This window comes from Diabrotica virgifera, chromosome 10 (genome assembly GCF_917563875.1).
Source record: "Diabrotica virgifera virgifera chromosome 10, PGI_DIABVI_V3a".
NCBI classification, from domain to species: Eukaryota; Metazoa; Arthropoda; class Insecta; order Coleoptera; family Chrysomelidae; genus Diabrotica; species Diabrotica virgifera.
Window position 1 is genome coordinate 19,328,248 of NC_065452.1, and position 18,736 is coordinate 19,346,983.

Consider the following 18,736-nt stretch of genomic DNA (forward strand, 5'->3'; position numbering starts at 1 on the left):
GGCAAGTATTCAATCATTTTATATGTAATGCTATCAAAGCCCGGTGCTGTACTTTTAGATTGTTTGATTGCTAATCGTAATTCCTCCAAACTGATAGGAATATAAAATGATTCATTGCATGCTACATTACTATTGAATTTACTGAAGTCGATTTTATTTGATGCAAATTTGGGAATAAAAAATTCAAAAAAATCGTCCACCATATGAGCTGATATACTGCCCGATCCCGTTGAGTCTTTGTTTGATATTTTTTTTTATAAATTGCCAAATTTTAGTAGGGTGCGTGTTTTTATTAATACTGCTTATGAAAGATATCCAGCTATCTCGAGCTTTTTTAGAAAATAGTAATTTAGTTTGACTAGCTACATTTTGGTATTGACAATAGTTTGTATAGTTTGAGACACGTTTATACTGGTTCAGGGCTTCTTTTCTGCGACGAAACATATCATAGCATTCGGTATCCCACCATATTGGACATTGAGTTACTTGTTGTCTTGCTCTTTTTAGGGGAATAGTTGAGGATGCTGCCTCTGAGACCTTTTCTATAAAAATAGAGAAGCTTAGTAGATTGGAGTTTAGATTTTGGTTTGTACTAATTAACGAATTTTCCAGTATAGTGGAGTATGCAGACCAATCAGCTAATTTATCATTCCATTTAGATGCTGGATTTTTATTTATTATAACTCTATCCCTAATAATTTCAAGTTTGATTAAACAATGATCTGAACCTAACGCATCTGGTACGACATCCCATACACAACAATCACTAGCCAAACTAGCAGAGCAAAATGTAATGTCTACCGCCGAAGGTAGCTCTTCAGGACGAGAAATTCTAGTTGGTTTACCATTATTGAGAACAACATAGTTATTATCATCTAAGGCTTCTACTAATTGATTACCACAAGCTTTATTAATATGAGATCCCCAAAGTGTATGATGGCTGTTAAAATCGCCACAGAAAATAACAGGAGAATTAAATTGCCGAAAGATATTTGACCAATCTGATTTAGAAACATTTAATTTAGGTGGTTTATACACCGATACTAGTATGATATTTAAGGACGCAAAATTTAACTGCGCAAAATTCTAAATCTTTTTTATGTGCAAAAGTAATAGGAAAATTTATAAATTTAATGTCTTGGCGAACTGCAATGGCAACACCGCCAAAGCCATTTGCACGACCCTGTCGGATAATCTTATACCCTTTTAGTTTAAAATAATGGTTTGGTTTTTTGAAGGTTTCTGATAAAGCTATAATATCTACAGGATTATTGTGTAAAAAATTTAATAAACTTGGATGGTTTTTAGAGAAAGAACGAATATTCCATTGGATAACTTTAATGTTTTTACTATTGAGTGTACTTATCTTATTAGTGCATTGAATCATCAGAACAAGATTCAATATCGATTTCTGGAATTAGATTTGAAGGACTTAATATAGAGGAGATCATATTTCTAATATTTTCTTCTAAATTGTAATTTGTTTCGGATGAATCTGAATTAACTACTTGTTTAACTACGGTTATTATCTGACTTGTTAGTTTTTCCTTATATTGGATAAAGTCATCTCTGTGAGGATTTAGTATTATGGGATTATGTGAAGATTTGTTTTTTTTTATTGAAAATGGGAAGAAGTAGGCAGAGACTGAGAAATAGGTGGAGACTCCGGAGCAGATGGTTTACGTTTTCTCACTTGTCTTTTGGGTGAAGTATTTCGAACAATGGGTTTACGAATAACACTATATGGCGAAACCGATATATTAACACTGAGATGAAGTGAAGAATTTATAAAGCCTGTATAAGACCATTAATGACGTATGCCTTAGAAACAAGATCCGACAGCAACATCACAAAGACTACTGGAAACGGCAGAGATTCGAGTACTGAGAAGAATTCCAGGAAATACTCTGGCAGATCGAAAGAGGAGTGAAGACATCAGAAGAAAATGTAACGTAACTGTATAAACGAATGGACAGTAAATAGAAAAAAGAATGGAATAACCACATAAGCAAAATGAGGGAGCCCCTTATGGTCAAAATAGCAAGGGATAAATCACCAAAGATGGAGTGGCAACCTTCCATAGAATTATCAATCTGCCAATGAACAAGCAGAATTACTTATAAAGAGGAAGAAAAATAAATTAATTTTAGGTTACCTTTCTTTACAAGTATTTAAAAAAATATAGTTTATTTAACTAAAATTGTTCAAAGAAAAACGTATATACCTACTTATAACAAAAGACATACGTCAGCATGAAGTATGTAGACCGAGAGCGTGTTTGAAATTTTCTGAAATGTTTATTTATCAAATTTTATGAACTCCACGGAATAAACTAGTACAGTAATCGAGTTATTTTTGTCAAAAGTCTTATCCAAATATACTGAAGAGTTGTAGTTGTTACCTTCAGTTAAGATAGACAAATTTTCCAGTGGCTTACACTTTAATAACATTTAATTTGAAAATATTGTAGAATGGAAGTTTTGTATATTTTAACAAAATTGTATTTAACTCTAGAACTCTACTAGACCATCATTTTTATTAATTTTATTGAGTTGTTCTGGTTCAAAAAAGAGTCTTCAACAATAATTTAAATTTTAATGTAAATTAATCATTTTTAAGAATAAGCTTCTATTCTACAGGGTGATTGATTAGTGTGATAAAGCTCAGTAGATCCGCTATAGTAATAGGTAGCAATAAAAGTTAATAACAAAAATTATAGCCAACTTTGAGCCAACTATTATAAAACTTACAGGGTGTTCGATAACATAGCGGTAGACCAAACTTTTGTTTTTTTAAATGGAACACCCTGTATTTTATTTTATATTCGAAATCTTCTTAACTTATCCATCACAAACATATAAAGGTTTGTTATGTTATACAGGATATTTACAAAGTTATAACCAATTTTATATGAAAATCGTAACAAGTTCAACTGACTGTATAAATAAAAATAAACACAACAGCAATTGATTATTGATCCCGTATTTTTTTATTTATTGTCAAAATTTTCAGAAATGATTGAAATTGCTAATTTTGTTTTTATCGAATACAGGGTGAGTCAAAACGCAAATACTTTATTTTATCAGTAATTTTAAATGGAACACCCTGTATTTTATATCACTATAGAAAAGTACCATTACCATTACCATACTTTAATTTTTATGTAACATGCCCTATATCTAAATTTATTAGTTTTTGACATATTTTCATTTTTCAGAGCAAATTATTAATTGGTGGTATGGATTAGTTGTGGCACAATAATGAAGGTTATGCCTATTACCTGAACCGTTTTTATGAAACGTAGCTTCATCTATAAATAGTACATTATCGAAGACATCTCTGTTGATTGATTTTATCTATGACCCATTCACAAAATAATATTTTGTTTTCAAAATCTTCCTGAATTAATTCTTGGTGCAGGTGAATACGGCAAGGGTGCATTCTGTTTTTTGCAAGAATTCTTTGCACAGAGTAGTAAGTTAGTTCTTTTTTTTTTGGAAATATTTCGTATACTTGTGTGTGGATTTTCAGTAACTGCCAGCCACACATTTATTTAGTTTTCCTCTATTAAAGTACTTTTTGTTCGTTCGTGTTTTTCATACATAACTGAACCAGTGCTGTTAAGCACTTTTTCAAAGAAGCAATCTTTCAAAGCTTGCTGTTCTAGGTTGTCGTCTTTCAAGAAACCGTTCATGATAAATTCTTAATAATAATAACGCATTTTTGTTTCACTCCCCCAATATCCAGATCATATCTACCATTTCATCAACAGTAAAATTCATCTCAACTATTTAATAACAATACACAGTTTTATTATGATGAACTCTCAGATTTCGACAATTCAGTCATGGGTCATGGCTTACTTAAAATTTGGAAAAATTTAGACACATAATTAATAATTTTTTCTGAAAAATGAAAATATCTCGAAAACTAATTAATTTAGACATAGGGAATGTTATACAAAAATTAAAGTACAATAATGGTACTTTTCAAAAGTGATATAAAATACAGGATGTTCTATTTAAAATTACTGAGAAAATAATGTACTTGCGTTTTGACTCACCCTGTATTTAATATAAAGAAAATTAGCAATATCAATCATTTTTGAAAATTTTGACAATAAATAAAATCATATGGCATCAATAAACCATTGCTGTTGCGCTATTGTTATTTATACAAGGAGTTGAACTTGCTACGATTTTCATATAAAATTGGTTATACCTTTGTAAACACCCTGTATGACATAACAAACCTTTATATTTTTGTGATGGAGAAGTTAACAGAATTTCGAATATAAAATAAAATACAGGGTGTTCCATTTAAAAAATGTAAGTTTGATCTGCCACTATGTTATCGAACACCTGTAATATTCTAACTAATTTTATAATATGAAGTTCAAAGGTGGCTACCATTTTTGTTATTACTTTTATTGCTATCTATTACTATAGCGGATCTACGGAGCTTTGTTATACTAATCAATCACCCTGTATACTAAAATCACAATAAAGAAGAGGCTAGAAATAAACAAACCAAGACACGTTGAATGTTATGAGGAGCAATCCCGAATCCTGATTTACAATGTTAAAACTTTGTAATCATGATTTGGGATTTACAATATACCTATATACATTTTAAATCATGATTTATGAGTGCGCCTTGTAACATTCAACGTGTCTGGGTTTGTTTATTTTAGTAAATATTTATTGTCATTTTAGTATAAGTATGATCTTCTTTATTCTACCTAGGGATGGGAAAAATCTACCGGTTATAACCTAAAACCGGTTTTTTTACTTTTCAATAACCGGTTTTACTGGTTGTTTTTTGTCCCGGTTATAACCGGTTTTTCCTTTTTAAAGTAATAACCGGTGAAAAACCGGAGACGTTATTATACCTCTGAGAAAAATAATGAATTCGAAGAAAAAAGATTGCTTGTTTTAAATTCATCAACATTCTTTATTTCTTTAATGTTTATATTAGTTATTGACTCTCTGTTTATATTAGTTATTACACTCACTGAAATGTGTTTAATTAATGTGATAGGCTGAATTTGCCATTTTGATGATTTTAAGAATAAGCAGGTCTGTTGAATTGTAGAATCCTATTAAAAATAAAATAAAGTATCAATCAGTTGTGCATTGTCAGCAGTGTGCAGTCAAGTTAGTTATAATGCTATACATACGGCTATACCCTATACAGTGGTGTACACAAACGGGAATAAACTCATTTTTTATCATAAAATTATAAATTCAGGAAAAAAATCATTCCTGTGTAATTACTAAAGACCGGATTATATGTTTTTTGCATATCGATAACCATCAAAGATACAATCAAACGCTTCAGGATGTGGACGAATTATGATAATTAAAGGCGTTTGACACTAATTTAATTTTACATATTTAGAATATTTTCGGTTTTTTAACATATTTTGATGGTTTGAACATATTTTCGACCGTTTGACATATTTTGGCATATTTTTAACATATTTTGGCATATTTTTAACATATTTTGGCATATTTTGACATATTTTTCGCTGTAAACAGCTTGACACAGTTAACCATGTAACAATGGTTAGGTTTATAAATAATGCATTCATGAACTTTTTCCTTCCCGACATTGTTCCAGCTAACAAAATCTTGCTTATGGTTTCCGATGCTGCGTCATACATGGTCAAATCTGGCCAACAACTAAAAGTTTTATATCCCAATTTAATTCATGTGACGGGTTTTTGTCGCATGGTTTAGACAGAGTGGCGTTCTAAATTCATTTCCTACATTTAATAGTTTAATTAGCAACGTGAAGAAAATATTTTTAAAATCGTCTTTAAGGATTCAGATATATAAAGAAAAATTACCAAATACTCCTTTGCCACCGGAGCCTATAATCACAAGTTGGGGAACATATTTAAAAGCTGCCTGTTTTTATGCGGAACATTTTCTCCATATAAAAGAACTAATTTTATGTTTTGAAGAAACAAATATTGGTGCGATTTTAAAATGCAAATCAATTTTAGAAAACAGATCACTGCACAATGAGCTTTGTTTTATTAAATCGAATTATGAATTTGTTTATAAAACCATCCTCAATCATGAAACTGAATCGTTTCCACTAAAAGAGTCCCTTAATTTAATTCAGAAATTTAAGGAAAACGCTGAAGAAGTTTCTGGAAAAATTGGACAGTCAATAAATAAAAAATGGATTGAAACTTTACAGAAAAATAGTGATTTAAAATTATTATTACAGGAAGCAAAAAAAAATAATTTTTGGGGCGATTTTGACAATTTAAATGCGGAGATTGTTAACGTTATAAAATTTGCACCAATCACATCAGTTGATGTTGAACAAAGATTTTCAACATACAAATTACTACTAACGGATAGGCGACATAATTTTACTATTGAAAATATTTAAAAACATTTGATTGTGAATTGTTTTTATAAGAAGGAATAAAATGTAGAAACGTGTAATAGTAATAGATACTAGATAGGTATACATTCGTATATTTAGGTTAATTTTGTCAATATATGTACTTACCGTTATTTAATAAAACTTTTATACATTTTGTAATGCATATTTTCTTGTTACTTTAAAATGTTTTTCACATATTCCACATATTTGGAACATATTTTAAACTTTTAGGGAATATTTTCAACATATTTTACTCATATTTCAGACATATATATGCACATATTTCAGTCAAAACAGGAACATATAATCCGGTCTTTAGTAATTACTTAAAAAATCCATGAAAAAAGATAAAATAGTTTTGCGTATCTTGTGTAAAAAGGAATTAATTCTTTTTACAGAAAATTTAGGACAATACGTCCAGTTAAGTTATGTGTTTTAATAAGTTTGACTATTTTTAATTTTGCATTTTTGTTATAGTCTAATTTATTCATGTTAATTTTATATTCTTATAAATAGCTATATTTATATCTTCGCTACATTTTGTATTTTCAATCATTTGGTTTAGTTTGGCAAAAAATATTATTGTGTTAGTTTATTATATTATTTTACCTCCTAAAATATTTGTTTTTGAAACTAATTTCTCCGCTTATATTTGGCACTGGCATCCACTTTTAAAAATAGCTGCTAACATCCCAGTACTGAAACCGAGTACCTTAGCTAGTCTCTATCTCTAATCAGCCCTAATAATCCATCCTTGGATATAGGCCTCCTCTTCCTTCCTCCGAACCTCTCTACCTAGGACATTTGTCATCAATTTTGACCCGCCGTGTTTCTTCAGTGAATCTGACCATCACATTATTTGTGGCGTTTCCCTTTTTAGTTTGTGTTTCCATGGTCTCCAAGGTATTATCATCTTAGTCCACCTTTCATCGTTCTGCCTTAGGTTATGTCCTGCGAACTTCTGATGACTGATTTCTATTTTCGATCCCAATTGTCTAGTTCGAACCTCCATTTCCACTTTCCCTATCCCATTGAGCAAAACCCAATCTATAGTATCGATATGGATATTATTGATATCGATTCGAATGGAGTATCGCAAACTAAAATGCAATTTAATGTAATGTTATAACCTATTGGGTTTTGGATATTAATTCAAAAAACCGAAAACCGGTTTTTAGAATAACCGGTTTTGTTTGACCGGTTATAACTGTTAGGTTAAACCGTAATTAAGAAAAACCGGTATAACCGAAAACCGGTTTTTTTATCAACAACCGCCATCCCTAACTACTTTAAACTGTTTTCGATTTCTGTCCATTCTGTCCATTTTGCTCTGATTTCAATTACTTACAACACCATTTTATTCTTTACTACTCTAGTGATTACTGCATTTATATGTCTATAGTGAATAGACCAGCATTTATATGTCTAATTGACTTAAATAAAGCTTTTGACAGATTCAGACTTAAAGATGTAATCCATCTTCTGTATAATAGAGAAGTTTTCCTAATATCATAAAATCTATTGAAAACATCTAAATGGAAGTGAGAATAAGTATCAAAGTTACAGAACCTATAGACATATTAGGCAGCAGAATAAGACAGGTGGACTCATTGAGCCATATTCTCTTCAATTTAATCATGGATGTCGACATTTAATAATCAAAAGCGTCGACAAAGGAAGAGGGTAGACAATGGGATACAAAGAAGTAAAAATACTCTGTTACGCAGACGACGCAATATTGATATCCCAAGTCCCAAGATGAAGAATGAAGACAGTCTGCAAAGATTAGTCCATAGATTTAACATAAGAGCAAAAGAATTCAATATGACAATCTCATCTCAGAAAACTTAAACAATAGTAATCACAAAGGCAAATGTGCAAATAAAAAGGTATGAAAGATGCGCATGAACATGCAGTATATTACGCAAAAATATGCATGTTTATCTAGAAAATATTAATGTAAATAATAACAAATTTTTTTTATTTACGAAAATATTTACAATATTACAAGTACACAACACATAGATACAAGTATTTTAACAAATAAATATTATTTCGAATTGTAGTAAAAATAAATTATCAAATGCTGTTCAAAATTATCTAACAAAAACATGGCTTCTATCTGAGTAGATATACAGTGATGAGCACGTTAATAACCGGCAAAATAATGCAAAAGATGGAAAACATAATACTTACATTGCGAAACAAAAAGAGATGGAACTAGTGGAGGTGGAAATTATCGTTATAAACGTATTAATTAAAATTACATTACATAGTTGCCCACCTTAAAACGTCTGTGATAGTAGTATTTTTTATAAAATTCTACTGTCACAGTGACAGTTGTCATACTCCTCTGATACGTCTAAAGGTGGGAACTTAATATGTTTTCCATCTTTTGCGTTATTCTGCCGGTTATTAGCGCGCTCATCACTGTATATATTTGTAAATAGAAAAACTTCTTTCAACATCAACTGATGTAACTGGGGCATTTTTCAAATTTACGATAATAGATGGTTCTAAATTAAGTGGTTCGAAAAATGTTCCGTTTATAGTACTTGAACCACTTCAGAAAGAACCTGGTAACAACTGTTTTTTTTTCCATGGTTGCTTTAAATTGTTGGAAAATTTTCTTTCCAATATTACCTTTAACGTTTTGACACAATGATTCAAATTCTTTTATTAAAGATGTACTCTCTAACAATGAGAATTTGGAGGATTCTAATTGGGTAGTAGTTTTCTGAACAAAACTAGAGTTTGATTTTATGAATGATAGTTGCTGTTGAAGGATGTTATTTTGGAAGGATTGGTTAGCTTCTAATAGAGATTGGCAACTATCAGCTGATAAAAGCTTAATTATTTTTTTCAAATCAACAAAATGATCAGCATAGAAATTAGCTCAACCAGGGCCGTAACTACGATGTTGGGGGCCCTGGGGCAAACATGATCTAGGGGCCCCCTACCGGGGGTATCGGGGGTTTACCCCCCAGAGGAAGGGTAAACCCTCAATCTTTCATCTGGAATCATCTGGAAAACGTTTTACGAAGTTGATTGCTTTGTTTTGAAGGTCTTGTTCGTTGGCATTTAAAATAAATAAAATCAGGTTGAACAATTCGGTACGTATCTTACACTGCTTTCATTCCTTGAAAGCGAGTGTCTAGCTGATGGCATCATAATGTGTCGATCATTGAGTAAACCACGGTTACTCTAAAGCATGACTTGGGATCTTGAAGTCTTTTATCTTCGCACAGTTCATCGAAATATTTTTTCATCTTCTGCATTCTTTTTGGAGCGAACCCTAATGGTATTCCCCAACGTTGACACATATTTGAAGCAACTTCAAAGAAGGTTTCACATTGTCCTCTGATTTCAGATAGTTTTAAGAGGCTCTTTTTAAGTAAACTGTAAGCTGTTAAAAGGTCCAAAGATTTTGATTGCAGTGTATTCGAGACTATGTTGAGGATTTCAAGGATTTTATTTTGCACAACTAGTAACAAAACAAATTTGAATGGTTCTATTTTCTATTTTTCAGTTGTGCTGCTTCGTCTCTTTCATTTCTTTTGTTACTTGTCAGAACTAGACTTGAAAGGCACTTCAAAACATCGCAATGTCTGTATTTCAATGTATTGACTGCATCAAATCCTCAGCCCAACGTGTTGAATTGAGAGGTTTTAGAGTCACTTTCGAGGAACATCTTTCAGATTGGTATGAGGACTTTAGTGCCTCCCAACGAAAGGTTTGAAGAAAGATAAGAAAGAAAGATATGAAGGTTTATTTAGAGAAAATGCAGTAAGATGTAAACCAGATACAGGAAGATACAGGAAATTGAAAAAGTGGAAGAAAATTCTAGAATGCGTTAAAACTCGATATGGAAAAAGTGGAAGAAAAATTGAAGAAGATGGGATAATGTCAAAAAGGAGGAGACTGTCAGAAAGTAATTGTATACAGCTCTAATGAGAGCAGAATTCAATTTGGCAGAGATTTAATTTAGAAAACGATATCCGATACCTATCATTAAAATCTTAAAAAACAAATTCCAACATATGCTGAACTTCAAAGACTGCAAAGAAATTATAAGAAGCCATCTAAAATACGGAGCTTCTTTGTGGTTTGAAAGCAAAGAAAATAAGGTGACTTAATGAAGAGATTTTGAGACAAAATTTTTTATAATGGTGCAGGTGAAACAGGTTAAAATCGATCTTTGAAGTTGTTAGAATTAATATGCTGTGTACCTATTTATTACAATCGGACAACTCGAAGTAGAACTTGACTGAAAGTACTTAAAAAGTTTATTTGACCTCGTTACAATCTATGCAAGGCCAACCAAACGGGGGCCCTTTGGGCCGGGGGCCCCGGGGCACTGCCCCGGTTGTCCTAATGGTAGTTACGGCCCTGCTTCCAAACATATTCCCCATCGTGTTAAAATGGGTTGCAGTGGCAGTGGAACGGCAGGAAACATATCTCTGTACTCTATACTATAACATTGTATTCTTACAGGTGATTCCAGGAAAACCTTTTTGACTCTTGCTATTAAACTGTTAACTAGTGGAAATCGTGCTTCTTCAATGCACGGGTGGCTGGAATTCTGTTGGCATAAACCCTTGACTTGCAGTAACTCCATAAAAAGAAATCCAATGGGGTTAAATCACACGATATAGGGGACACCTTCTGATCACCGAAAAAAGAGATTGACACGACCAGGAAATGTCTCATGGAGAATTGAATTGTTTTAAGGTGGGTCCAGACATGTTCCGAATGTCGTATCCAACCTCGTCATGAACATCGAAGCGATCAACAGAGGTTCGGGACGTTGTTGCACGGAGTCTTGAAATAAGCAACGAACCGAACCTCGTTCGGTACTTCGTAGCGAACATTTTGACGTTTCATCAGTAATTGCCTTAAAACCGTATCTGCAAGATGAAAGTTGCTGCAGCAGCTTATGCAGGGTGTTTCATTGGGAAAGTAACATGCGTTAACTGTAGAAAGCGGACACTTAGGCGGTCTCAAAAATGTCGTACTTAATGGGTCTTCATTAATATTACTTCATTACAATATACTTCATTAATAACAAAGATACTGGGTTTTTTATCTATTTTGCCATTTTCTTATTTGGTTCATAACTTTTTAAATACACTGTATATTTATTTTTTATTTGGCACGTAAATATTATTTAAGGTGTACAATAAATTAATTTATTTAAAATTGTAAAAGAATCTAGGTCCGCTTTAAAAAATGTTGGAAATATGTTCCGACCCAAAAAAACACCCTGTAGATTAATTTTTTTTAATGGATTTTGTATTTAAAAAGAGGATGAAAAACTAAACTTAATGGTATATTTGAATTTTCGGCAAAATGATTTTTCTGGTAAAATTTTGAATTTGAGTTCTGAAATTATGTGAATTTCGAGAGCTCGAAGTAAAAAAAATGTGACTTAATTTTAATTAATAATATTATTTAATCTAAATTGTTAAAATGTTAACATTTTAGTAATTTTTTATTATGGCGACAAATAATTCATAACAAATATTCACATTTAATTAATGAATAAATAATAAAGGGTCCACAAAAAATACATAACTTTAATCAACGAACTATCTTAAAAATTAAAAAAAAAAACAAAAAAATTGCTGAAAAATATCTTTTGGATATCTAAATCCAAAGTTTATAAAGAAGAAATAAATAGTAGGGAACAGCTTCTTGATCGGATTCGAGACGCCTACCAAAAAGTGAAGAATAACCCTGACGAAATTAGGAAGTCAGTCGTCAGTCAGACAAATATCCAAAAGAGTAAGACTTTGTCTTCAACAAGGTGGTGGCCATTTTGAATAATTACTATAGTTTTAATAAGTTATTTTTTGGAAAAAATTTTCTGTTGTTTTTTCACTTTTAAGCAAGTTCGTTGATTAAAGTTGTGTATTTTTTGTGGACTCTTCATTATTTATTCATTAATTATTAAATGTGAATATTTGTTATGAATTATTTGTCACCATAATAAAAAAATACTGAAATATTAACATTTTACCAATTTAGATTAAATAATAATAATTTCAGAATTCAAATTCAAAATTTTATAAGAAAAATCATTTTGGCAAAAATTCAAAGTATACCACTAAGTTTAGTTTTTCATCCTTTTTTAAATGCAAAATCCATTTAAAAAAAAATTAATCTACAGGGTGTTTTTTGGGTAGGAACATTTTTCCAATATGTTTTAATCCGACCCTGGATTTTTTATAATATTAAATAAATTAATTGACCTTAAATAATATTTGCGTGCCAAATATAAAATAAATATACAGTGTGGTTAAAAAGTTATGAACCAAATAAGAAAATGGCAAAAGAGATAAAACACCCAGTATCTTTGTTATATTGTAATGAAGTTATGTATTAATGAAGTAAGACCCATTAAGTATAATATTTTTGAGACCGCCTAAGTGTCCTCTTTCTACAGTTAACGTATGTTACTTTCCCAATGAAACACCCTGTATAAGTACTTATGCATTATTTAGTTAATAAAAGGAAAAATAGTTGTGAAAGGAGATGGTAGCAAACACAAGTTTTGCTGGAAATTAATATAAACCGTTTTTTACCTTTAAACCCCCATTCTTGACCTCAGATCTGTAATTTATTTTTCCTTTTATATTTGTTATATGTATTTTCTTCCTTTTCCGATTGGTTTCATTCTACTAAAATTTGGTTCCACTTTTTATTATTTTCAAAGGCTTTTGCATTGGTCTATGTTGAATGGTATACTATAGAAAACTACATTTCTAATTACATTACCTAATCGATTTTCTCCCTCCTAAAACCAGGTAGAAGACTGGTAATTTTTTTACATTCATCGGCAGTTGTTTTCATTTTCGCGCCAATCTCTTCCCAAGCATTTATTTTATTTTGTTATACTATTTGGGATTCTTTTGATCCCATAATATTTATTGTTCTCGGTAATTTTCTATTAGTAGTAAACAATTCTCATCCATTTCATTCTAATCCATAATCCATCCAGTTCCATTTAAGTTTAGCCACCTGATATACAACATCTGCGACTCCTGTTCACAATCGTAGTTCTTCGTTTGTTCGGCCTTTCCATCTTACGTTGAGCAATTCTTAGCTTCTTAGCAGATGCGGTTGTTAGAGTTAGAGTTTCAGTACCATAGGTCATAACCGGCAAAACGCATTGTTAAAGACTTTCCGTTTCACGCAGATTGGAAGATCACTTTTGAATACGTCTTTGAGTTTACCATATGCGGCCCAGGAGAGGATAATCCTTCGTACTAACTTCGTACGACCAAGATATTTGTACTTTTCAGCAAACTCCATTTCCAGTCGTTAATGACAATGTTTTTACTGGGGACCAGGTTTGTCATTAGGTTTGTCTTAAATATGTTCATTTTTAACTCAACCTGAGAGCACACTTCTTGAAGGTCTTGCAACATTATTCTAATATCCTTTAAATTGTCTGCCAGTAGAACTACATCGTCTGCGAAACGCAAGTTTGTTAGATTTTGTCCATCTATATTTAAACCTTTCTCCCTCCAATCAAGCATTTTAAAGGTGTATCCAAAACGGTGATAAACAGCTGACATAATATCACCCTGCCGTACTCCTCTGCCATTTCGTATGGGATTGGTATTCTCGTGTAGCTTCACTACCATTGTGGCGTTCTTAGACCAGTATAGGTACTACGCCACTGGCGAAGTGTCCATGTAACCACTGTTACCATTGGTAACAGTTAAAAATCTTGCAATAAATATTTTATGACTGTTATGAAATAATTCCATTTATATTTTTTACCAACAGAAATATTTGTTATTAGTACCTAATTCAGTAAATAGCCAACTAGACGCACGAAAATATTGGCGAGATATATGAGAATCCATTGCACGTTATTATATGCTGTTACCAATACTGGCAGTGGTAACGCAGGAGAAACCTCGCTATCGCTCTGGACTCTGGACTAGCTCGTTTCTGAAAATTTTGAAGGAGCGACGCGCAACGGCTCTGTTAGAGACGGCGCGCGGGCACGCTGTGTATATCAGTATTGTAACCATTTTGAGGATTGGTAACATTAGTTTAGTACCTATTACAGATTACAGTGTGCGTGCATTTAAACATGGAAGAGTGTTGCTACGTATTGCGTAATTGATCAACTACTTGAAAAGTTATTCTCCTTGTATATTTTTTTATATATAATTTTGAAGAAAAAAAATGATATTATTGAAAATGGAAGAATTAAAATATAAACAATAGTTTTCAAAATCTATTATTTTCCTACTTGATTCCACATGATTGAAAACAAAAACTTATATTTGGGAGGTTCAAAATAATTTTTTTTAAATAAGATTTTTTTACATCTGGTTTGGTAACACTTTAGAAAAAGTCACGCGTCGCCACTGCACTACGCATACGCATTAATACCATGAGTTTGTTTTCAATCCGACGTCGGCGGACGTCAGATCGGGAGAAATACGGATCCAATGTAGGTGCAGCCTTAGTCGTACTCACCTAACCAACACGAAGTTCCCCTTCATCTCCACACAGTCTCCCAACTCTCGGAGGGGAATATCCTTTAAAGTCTTGTGTTTCTTAATATCTAGTTCAATTCATCGGCAGAAGATTCAGTTCATTTGTGTTTTCTTTTTTAGATGGTGGAAGTACAGCAGGTGGAGAGGATACAAATTTTTGGTCACACAGTCCATCCAGACCAGATACCACATCGCCAAAAATCATTAATAGTACATTAGGCGGCACATACCCACTATACGCAACAGTAGGACACTCAAATATATACAGACTTGGACCTATTAACCAACGTAAGTAGAATAATATGAACGCTACAAGCTGAACTAATTCTAAATATGGTGATTTTAGCATATCCAAATCCCCATAATCCTGATACAGAAATAATACATACGACAGGGTCTTTTGTACGAGTTGTCAAAAGAAGAACGACAGCGAACAAAAAAGAAAGACGAAGAACGCAGTCCATTAACATGGCTTATGCAGATTTGAGAGACTGTATTCCCAATGTACCAGCAGATACCAAATTATCAAAGGTTTGCTTTATTTCAATTTTTAACTTTAACATGAAATCACAGTGTTTAATGTCTACCCCATCGTCTAATGTAATGGACTGCTTTGTCCCTCCAATACACATGGCTTCAGTTTTCTTTTTTCTTAATGTTGACTTCGAGACCCCATTTGTTATATTCTTCTATTAGTTTCCCCGTCATGTAGCTCAAGTTGTCATGATCCTGAGCAATCAGAATTTGGTCATCAGCGAAGCATAAAGTGTACAGTGGTATCTCGTCATTGAGAGGGATTCTCATGAAATTACATTTTCTTTTCCACAGCTTGAGTGCTTGTTTCAGATAAATTTTGAAAAGGGTAGACGAAATACAACAACCCTGCTTCAATCCTTTCGTGACCTTAAATCTCTCAAACCACTTCCTCATTGGTTATTTGATGACTATTGCTGTAAATGGTGACCATTTGGTTTGGCTCTGTAAGTGAATCATTTTAACGTTATAAGCAAGGAAAGTAAAAAAATAATGTTTTTAGTATTTTTTAAATATTTTAATTTTTTTATTAATATTCCCCTCATAATATTAATATAAGGATAGGTCAATTATTATTACTGAAGTTATCACACAACCTTTCTTGTAAAATTCAGAATGCCGTCTCTCACCACACCCAAATATTCCAAATGTAGTCGTTTTTTCACAGATCCGCAATGGTCTATTATGAAATAATATATGTACACACTACCAAACTTATATGGAATCATCTGATATTTCTTATTATTTCGTGCGAATTTAAAAAAACGAACAAACGAAGTCAAACAATATTTATTTTAAAGCAATTTAATAACAAATAATACATAACAATTAAATAAAACAATTAAATATGTAACAAACAAATCGAAACTAGTTGTTTTAAAGTCAATAGCATACAAAATTTCAATGCAAATGAATAATGTTTAAAATGTTTTTATTTTTTTTTTTGGTAGTCAGTGTTATCACCTCTAGTCCTTATGCAAGCGTCAGTATGCGTGGACACGCTCCTAATCAAATTTATCAGTATTTTGTTATGGTAGGTTGCTCCATCCTTTAATAGACGGAGAGCTAGAGCCGAAAAATCATCGTCATAAGTAATATGGAGTTTTTCCTGTGAAATGTGTCCATTGTATTTTGACAATTATGACCCCTTTCAGGCTGACACCTCAGTGGATACAGGAAGTAGCAATAAGGGATGAAAGGGGAAAGTTAGTGCAGTCATTAAAGGTTTTCACCTCCTATTTTGTTAAACCTCCATCGATTTGCATGAAAATTGGTGATTAGTTAGAGCATACCTCAAGAAATTAAACTGATTTGGTGCCAACTTGCACTTTTACCCTGGTGGTGAATACCACCCCTTCCCGCGGGTGAAAACAATTTTATTAAAAATAACCTCACAAATCGATAGAGAGACAAATTTTAAGTAAAATTTGTTATATCGTGTTATTAAAATAAATCAATACTTTTTGAATTATTAAAGATCAAAGATTTGTCTATTTAAGAGCATATGCGTGAAGTTACGGATGATAAAAAGAACATATTAATTAATTGTATGTTAGTAAAATATTATTTTTATATTATTTCGATATTTAATTGAATTTTTTCTATCAATATAAACTGAATATGTCCAGAAACTGGGGGTGTCCAATAATGGGTACATTTGACATATTCGAATACACTTTTGCTGAATTTATAATATCGAAATAATATAAAAATAATATTTTAGTAACATACAATTAATTAATATGTTCTTTTTATCATCCGTAACTTCACGCATGTGCTCTTAAACAGACAAATCTTTGATCTTTAATAACCCAAAAAGTATCGCTTTATTTTAATAACATGATATAATAAATTTTACTTATAATTTGTCCCTCTATCGATTTGTGGGGTTATTTTTAATAAAATAGTTTTCACCCCCGAGAAGGGGTGGTATCCACCACCACGGTAAAAGTGCAAGTTGGCACCAAATCATTTTTGAAGTTATACTTCTTTACCGGCGATAGAGGGTGATTTTTTTATATGTTAAAACCTATCCGCCCGGCGCATGAGCATTATAACTTTGTTCTGATTGGATGTTCAAATGACATGTCAAAAATTATCCGATATGGCAGCTGTGGTTTGGAGGTAAAGGTAAAGGTAAACAAATGTATAATATATTAGTTTTATTGTTGTGAGGACAGAAACAAAAAAGTTTATAATATTGTAGTGACTTTTAAATAGTTTTTAAAAGCAACAGGTACGTAATAATTGTTAATGTATCATGGATATAAACCTACCTATTTGATCTGCCAAAATACATAGTATGTAATACTTTTATTTATATAATTTGATTACCATCAAAATTTCTATCAATATTCACCTAATATATTGTTTTTTTACTCTATGTTTTGTTGTATTTTTTCAATTCTAAATCATTTCAATTCAAAATTAAAATAATTTGATCAATTTTCAAAATATCAAAATATCACAAGTTTAATCCGTTTAGTTAGTCGATCTTCGCAAATAATGACACATAGTGTCCGTGGCTAAGCGGAGAAGGCGAATGAATTCCAATACCAACCGCTCTTATCAGCGCTGGTTCGAGTCCCAATAGAAACTTTCTTTTTTGTTTTTTTTTAATACATTTTATGATTGTAAGTATATTTATTATATAATTGTATTTTCAGAAAATACGTATTTAGTTAAAAAAAATTTCGACAATTAATGTTCAGACATCATTTGTGGCTTGTTTAATGTGTTTGTGTGTGTTTTATTCTTTTATTATTTTAATTTTTGGCACTGTTCTAATAAAAATGTTTGAGAAGTAGTAAGTATAAATTAGTTTAATATTTAAACAAAATATAAATAAAAAGTATATTAATTTCGTTTCAATCATATAATAGAAGTATAACTTCTTACGTGCGTACAAAGTACACACACATTCTTTTTTTATTTATTGGGGTATGCTCTAACTAGTCACCAATTTTCATGCAAATCGATGGAGGTTTAACAAAATAGGAGGTGAAAACCTTTAAAGACTACACTAACTTTCCCCTTTCATCCCTTATTGCTACTTCCTGTATCCACTGAGTTGTCAGCCTGAAAGGGGTCATAATTATCAATATACAATAGACACATTTCACATGCCAAACTCCATATTACTTATGACGATGATTTTTCGGCTCTAGCTCTTAGACTATAAGATCAGCTTGTACTAGCCGTGCGATGTTTTGTGGATTATCCCGGCGCGCTCTAATTTTTCTTTTAAACATATCCCACAAATACTCTATAGGGTAAAG

At 31.7% G+C, this 18,736-nt stretch overlaps 1 protein-coding gene across 1 annotated transcript in view; it reads left to right on the plus strand.

Annotated features, from left to right (window-relative positions):
* Positions 1-18,736, plus strand: part of LOC126878709 (heart- and neural crest derivatives-expressed protein 2-like) — a 100,828-nt gene that overhangs the window by 35,157 nt on the left and 46,935 nt on the right. Inside the window, exons 2-3 of the mRNA XM_050641573.1 lie at positions 15,045-15,212; positions 15,271-15,455. Coding sequence (XP_050497530.1) covers positions 15,045-15,212; positions 15,271-15,455 — 353 coding nt within the window. The remainder of the gene's footprint in view (positions 1-15,044; positions 15,213-15,270; positions 15,456-18,736) is intronic.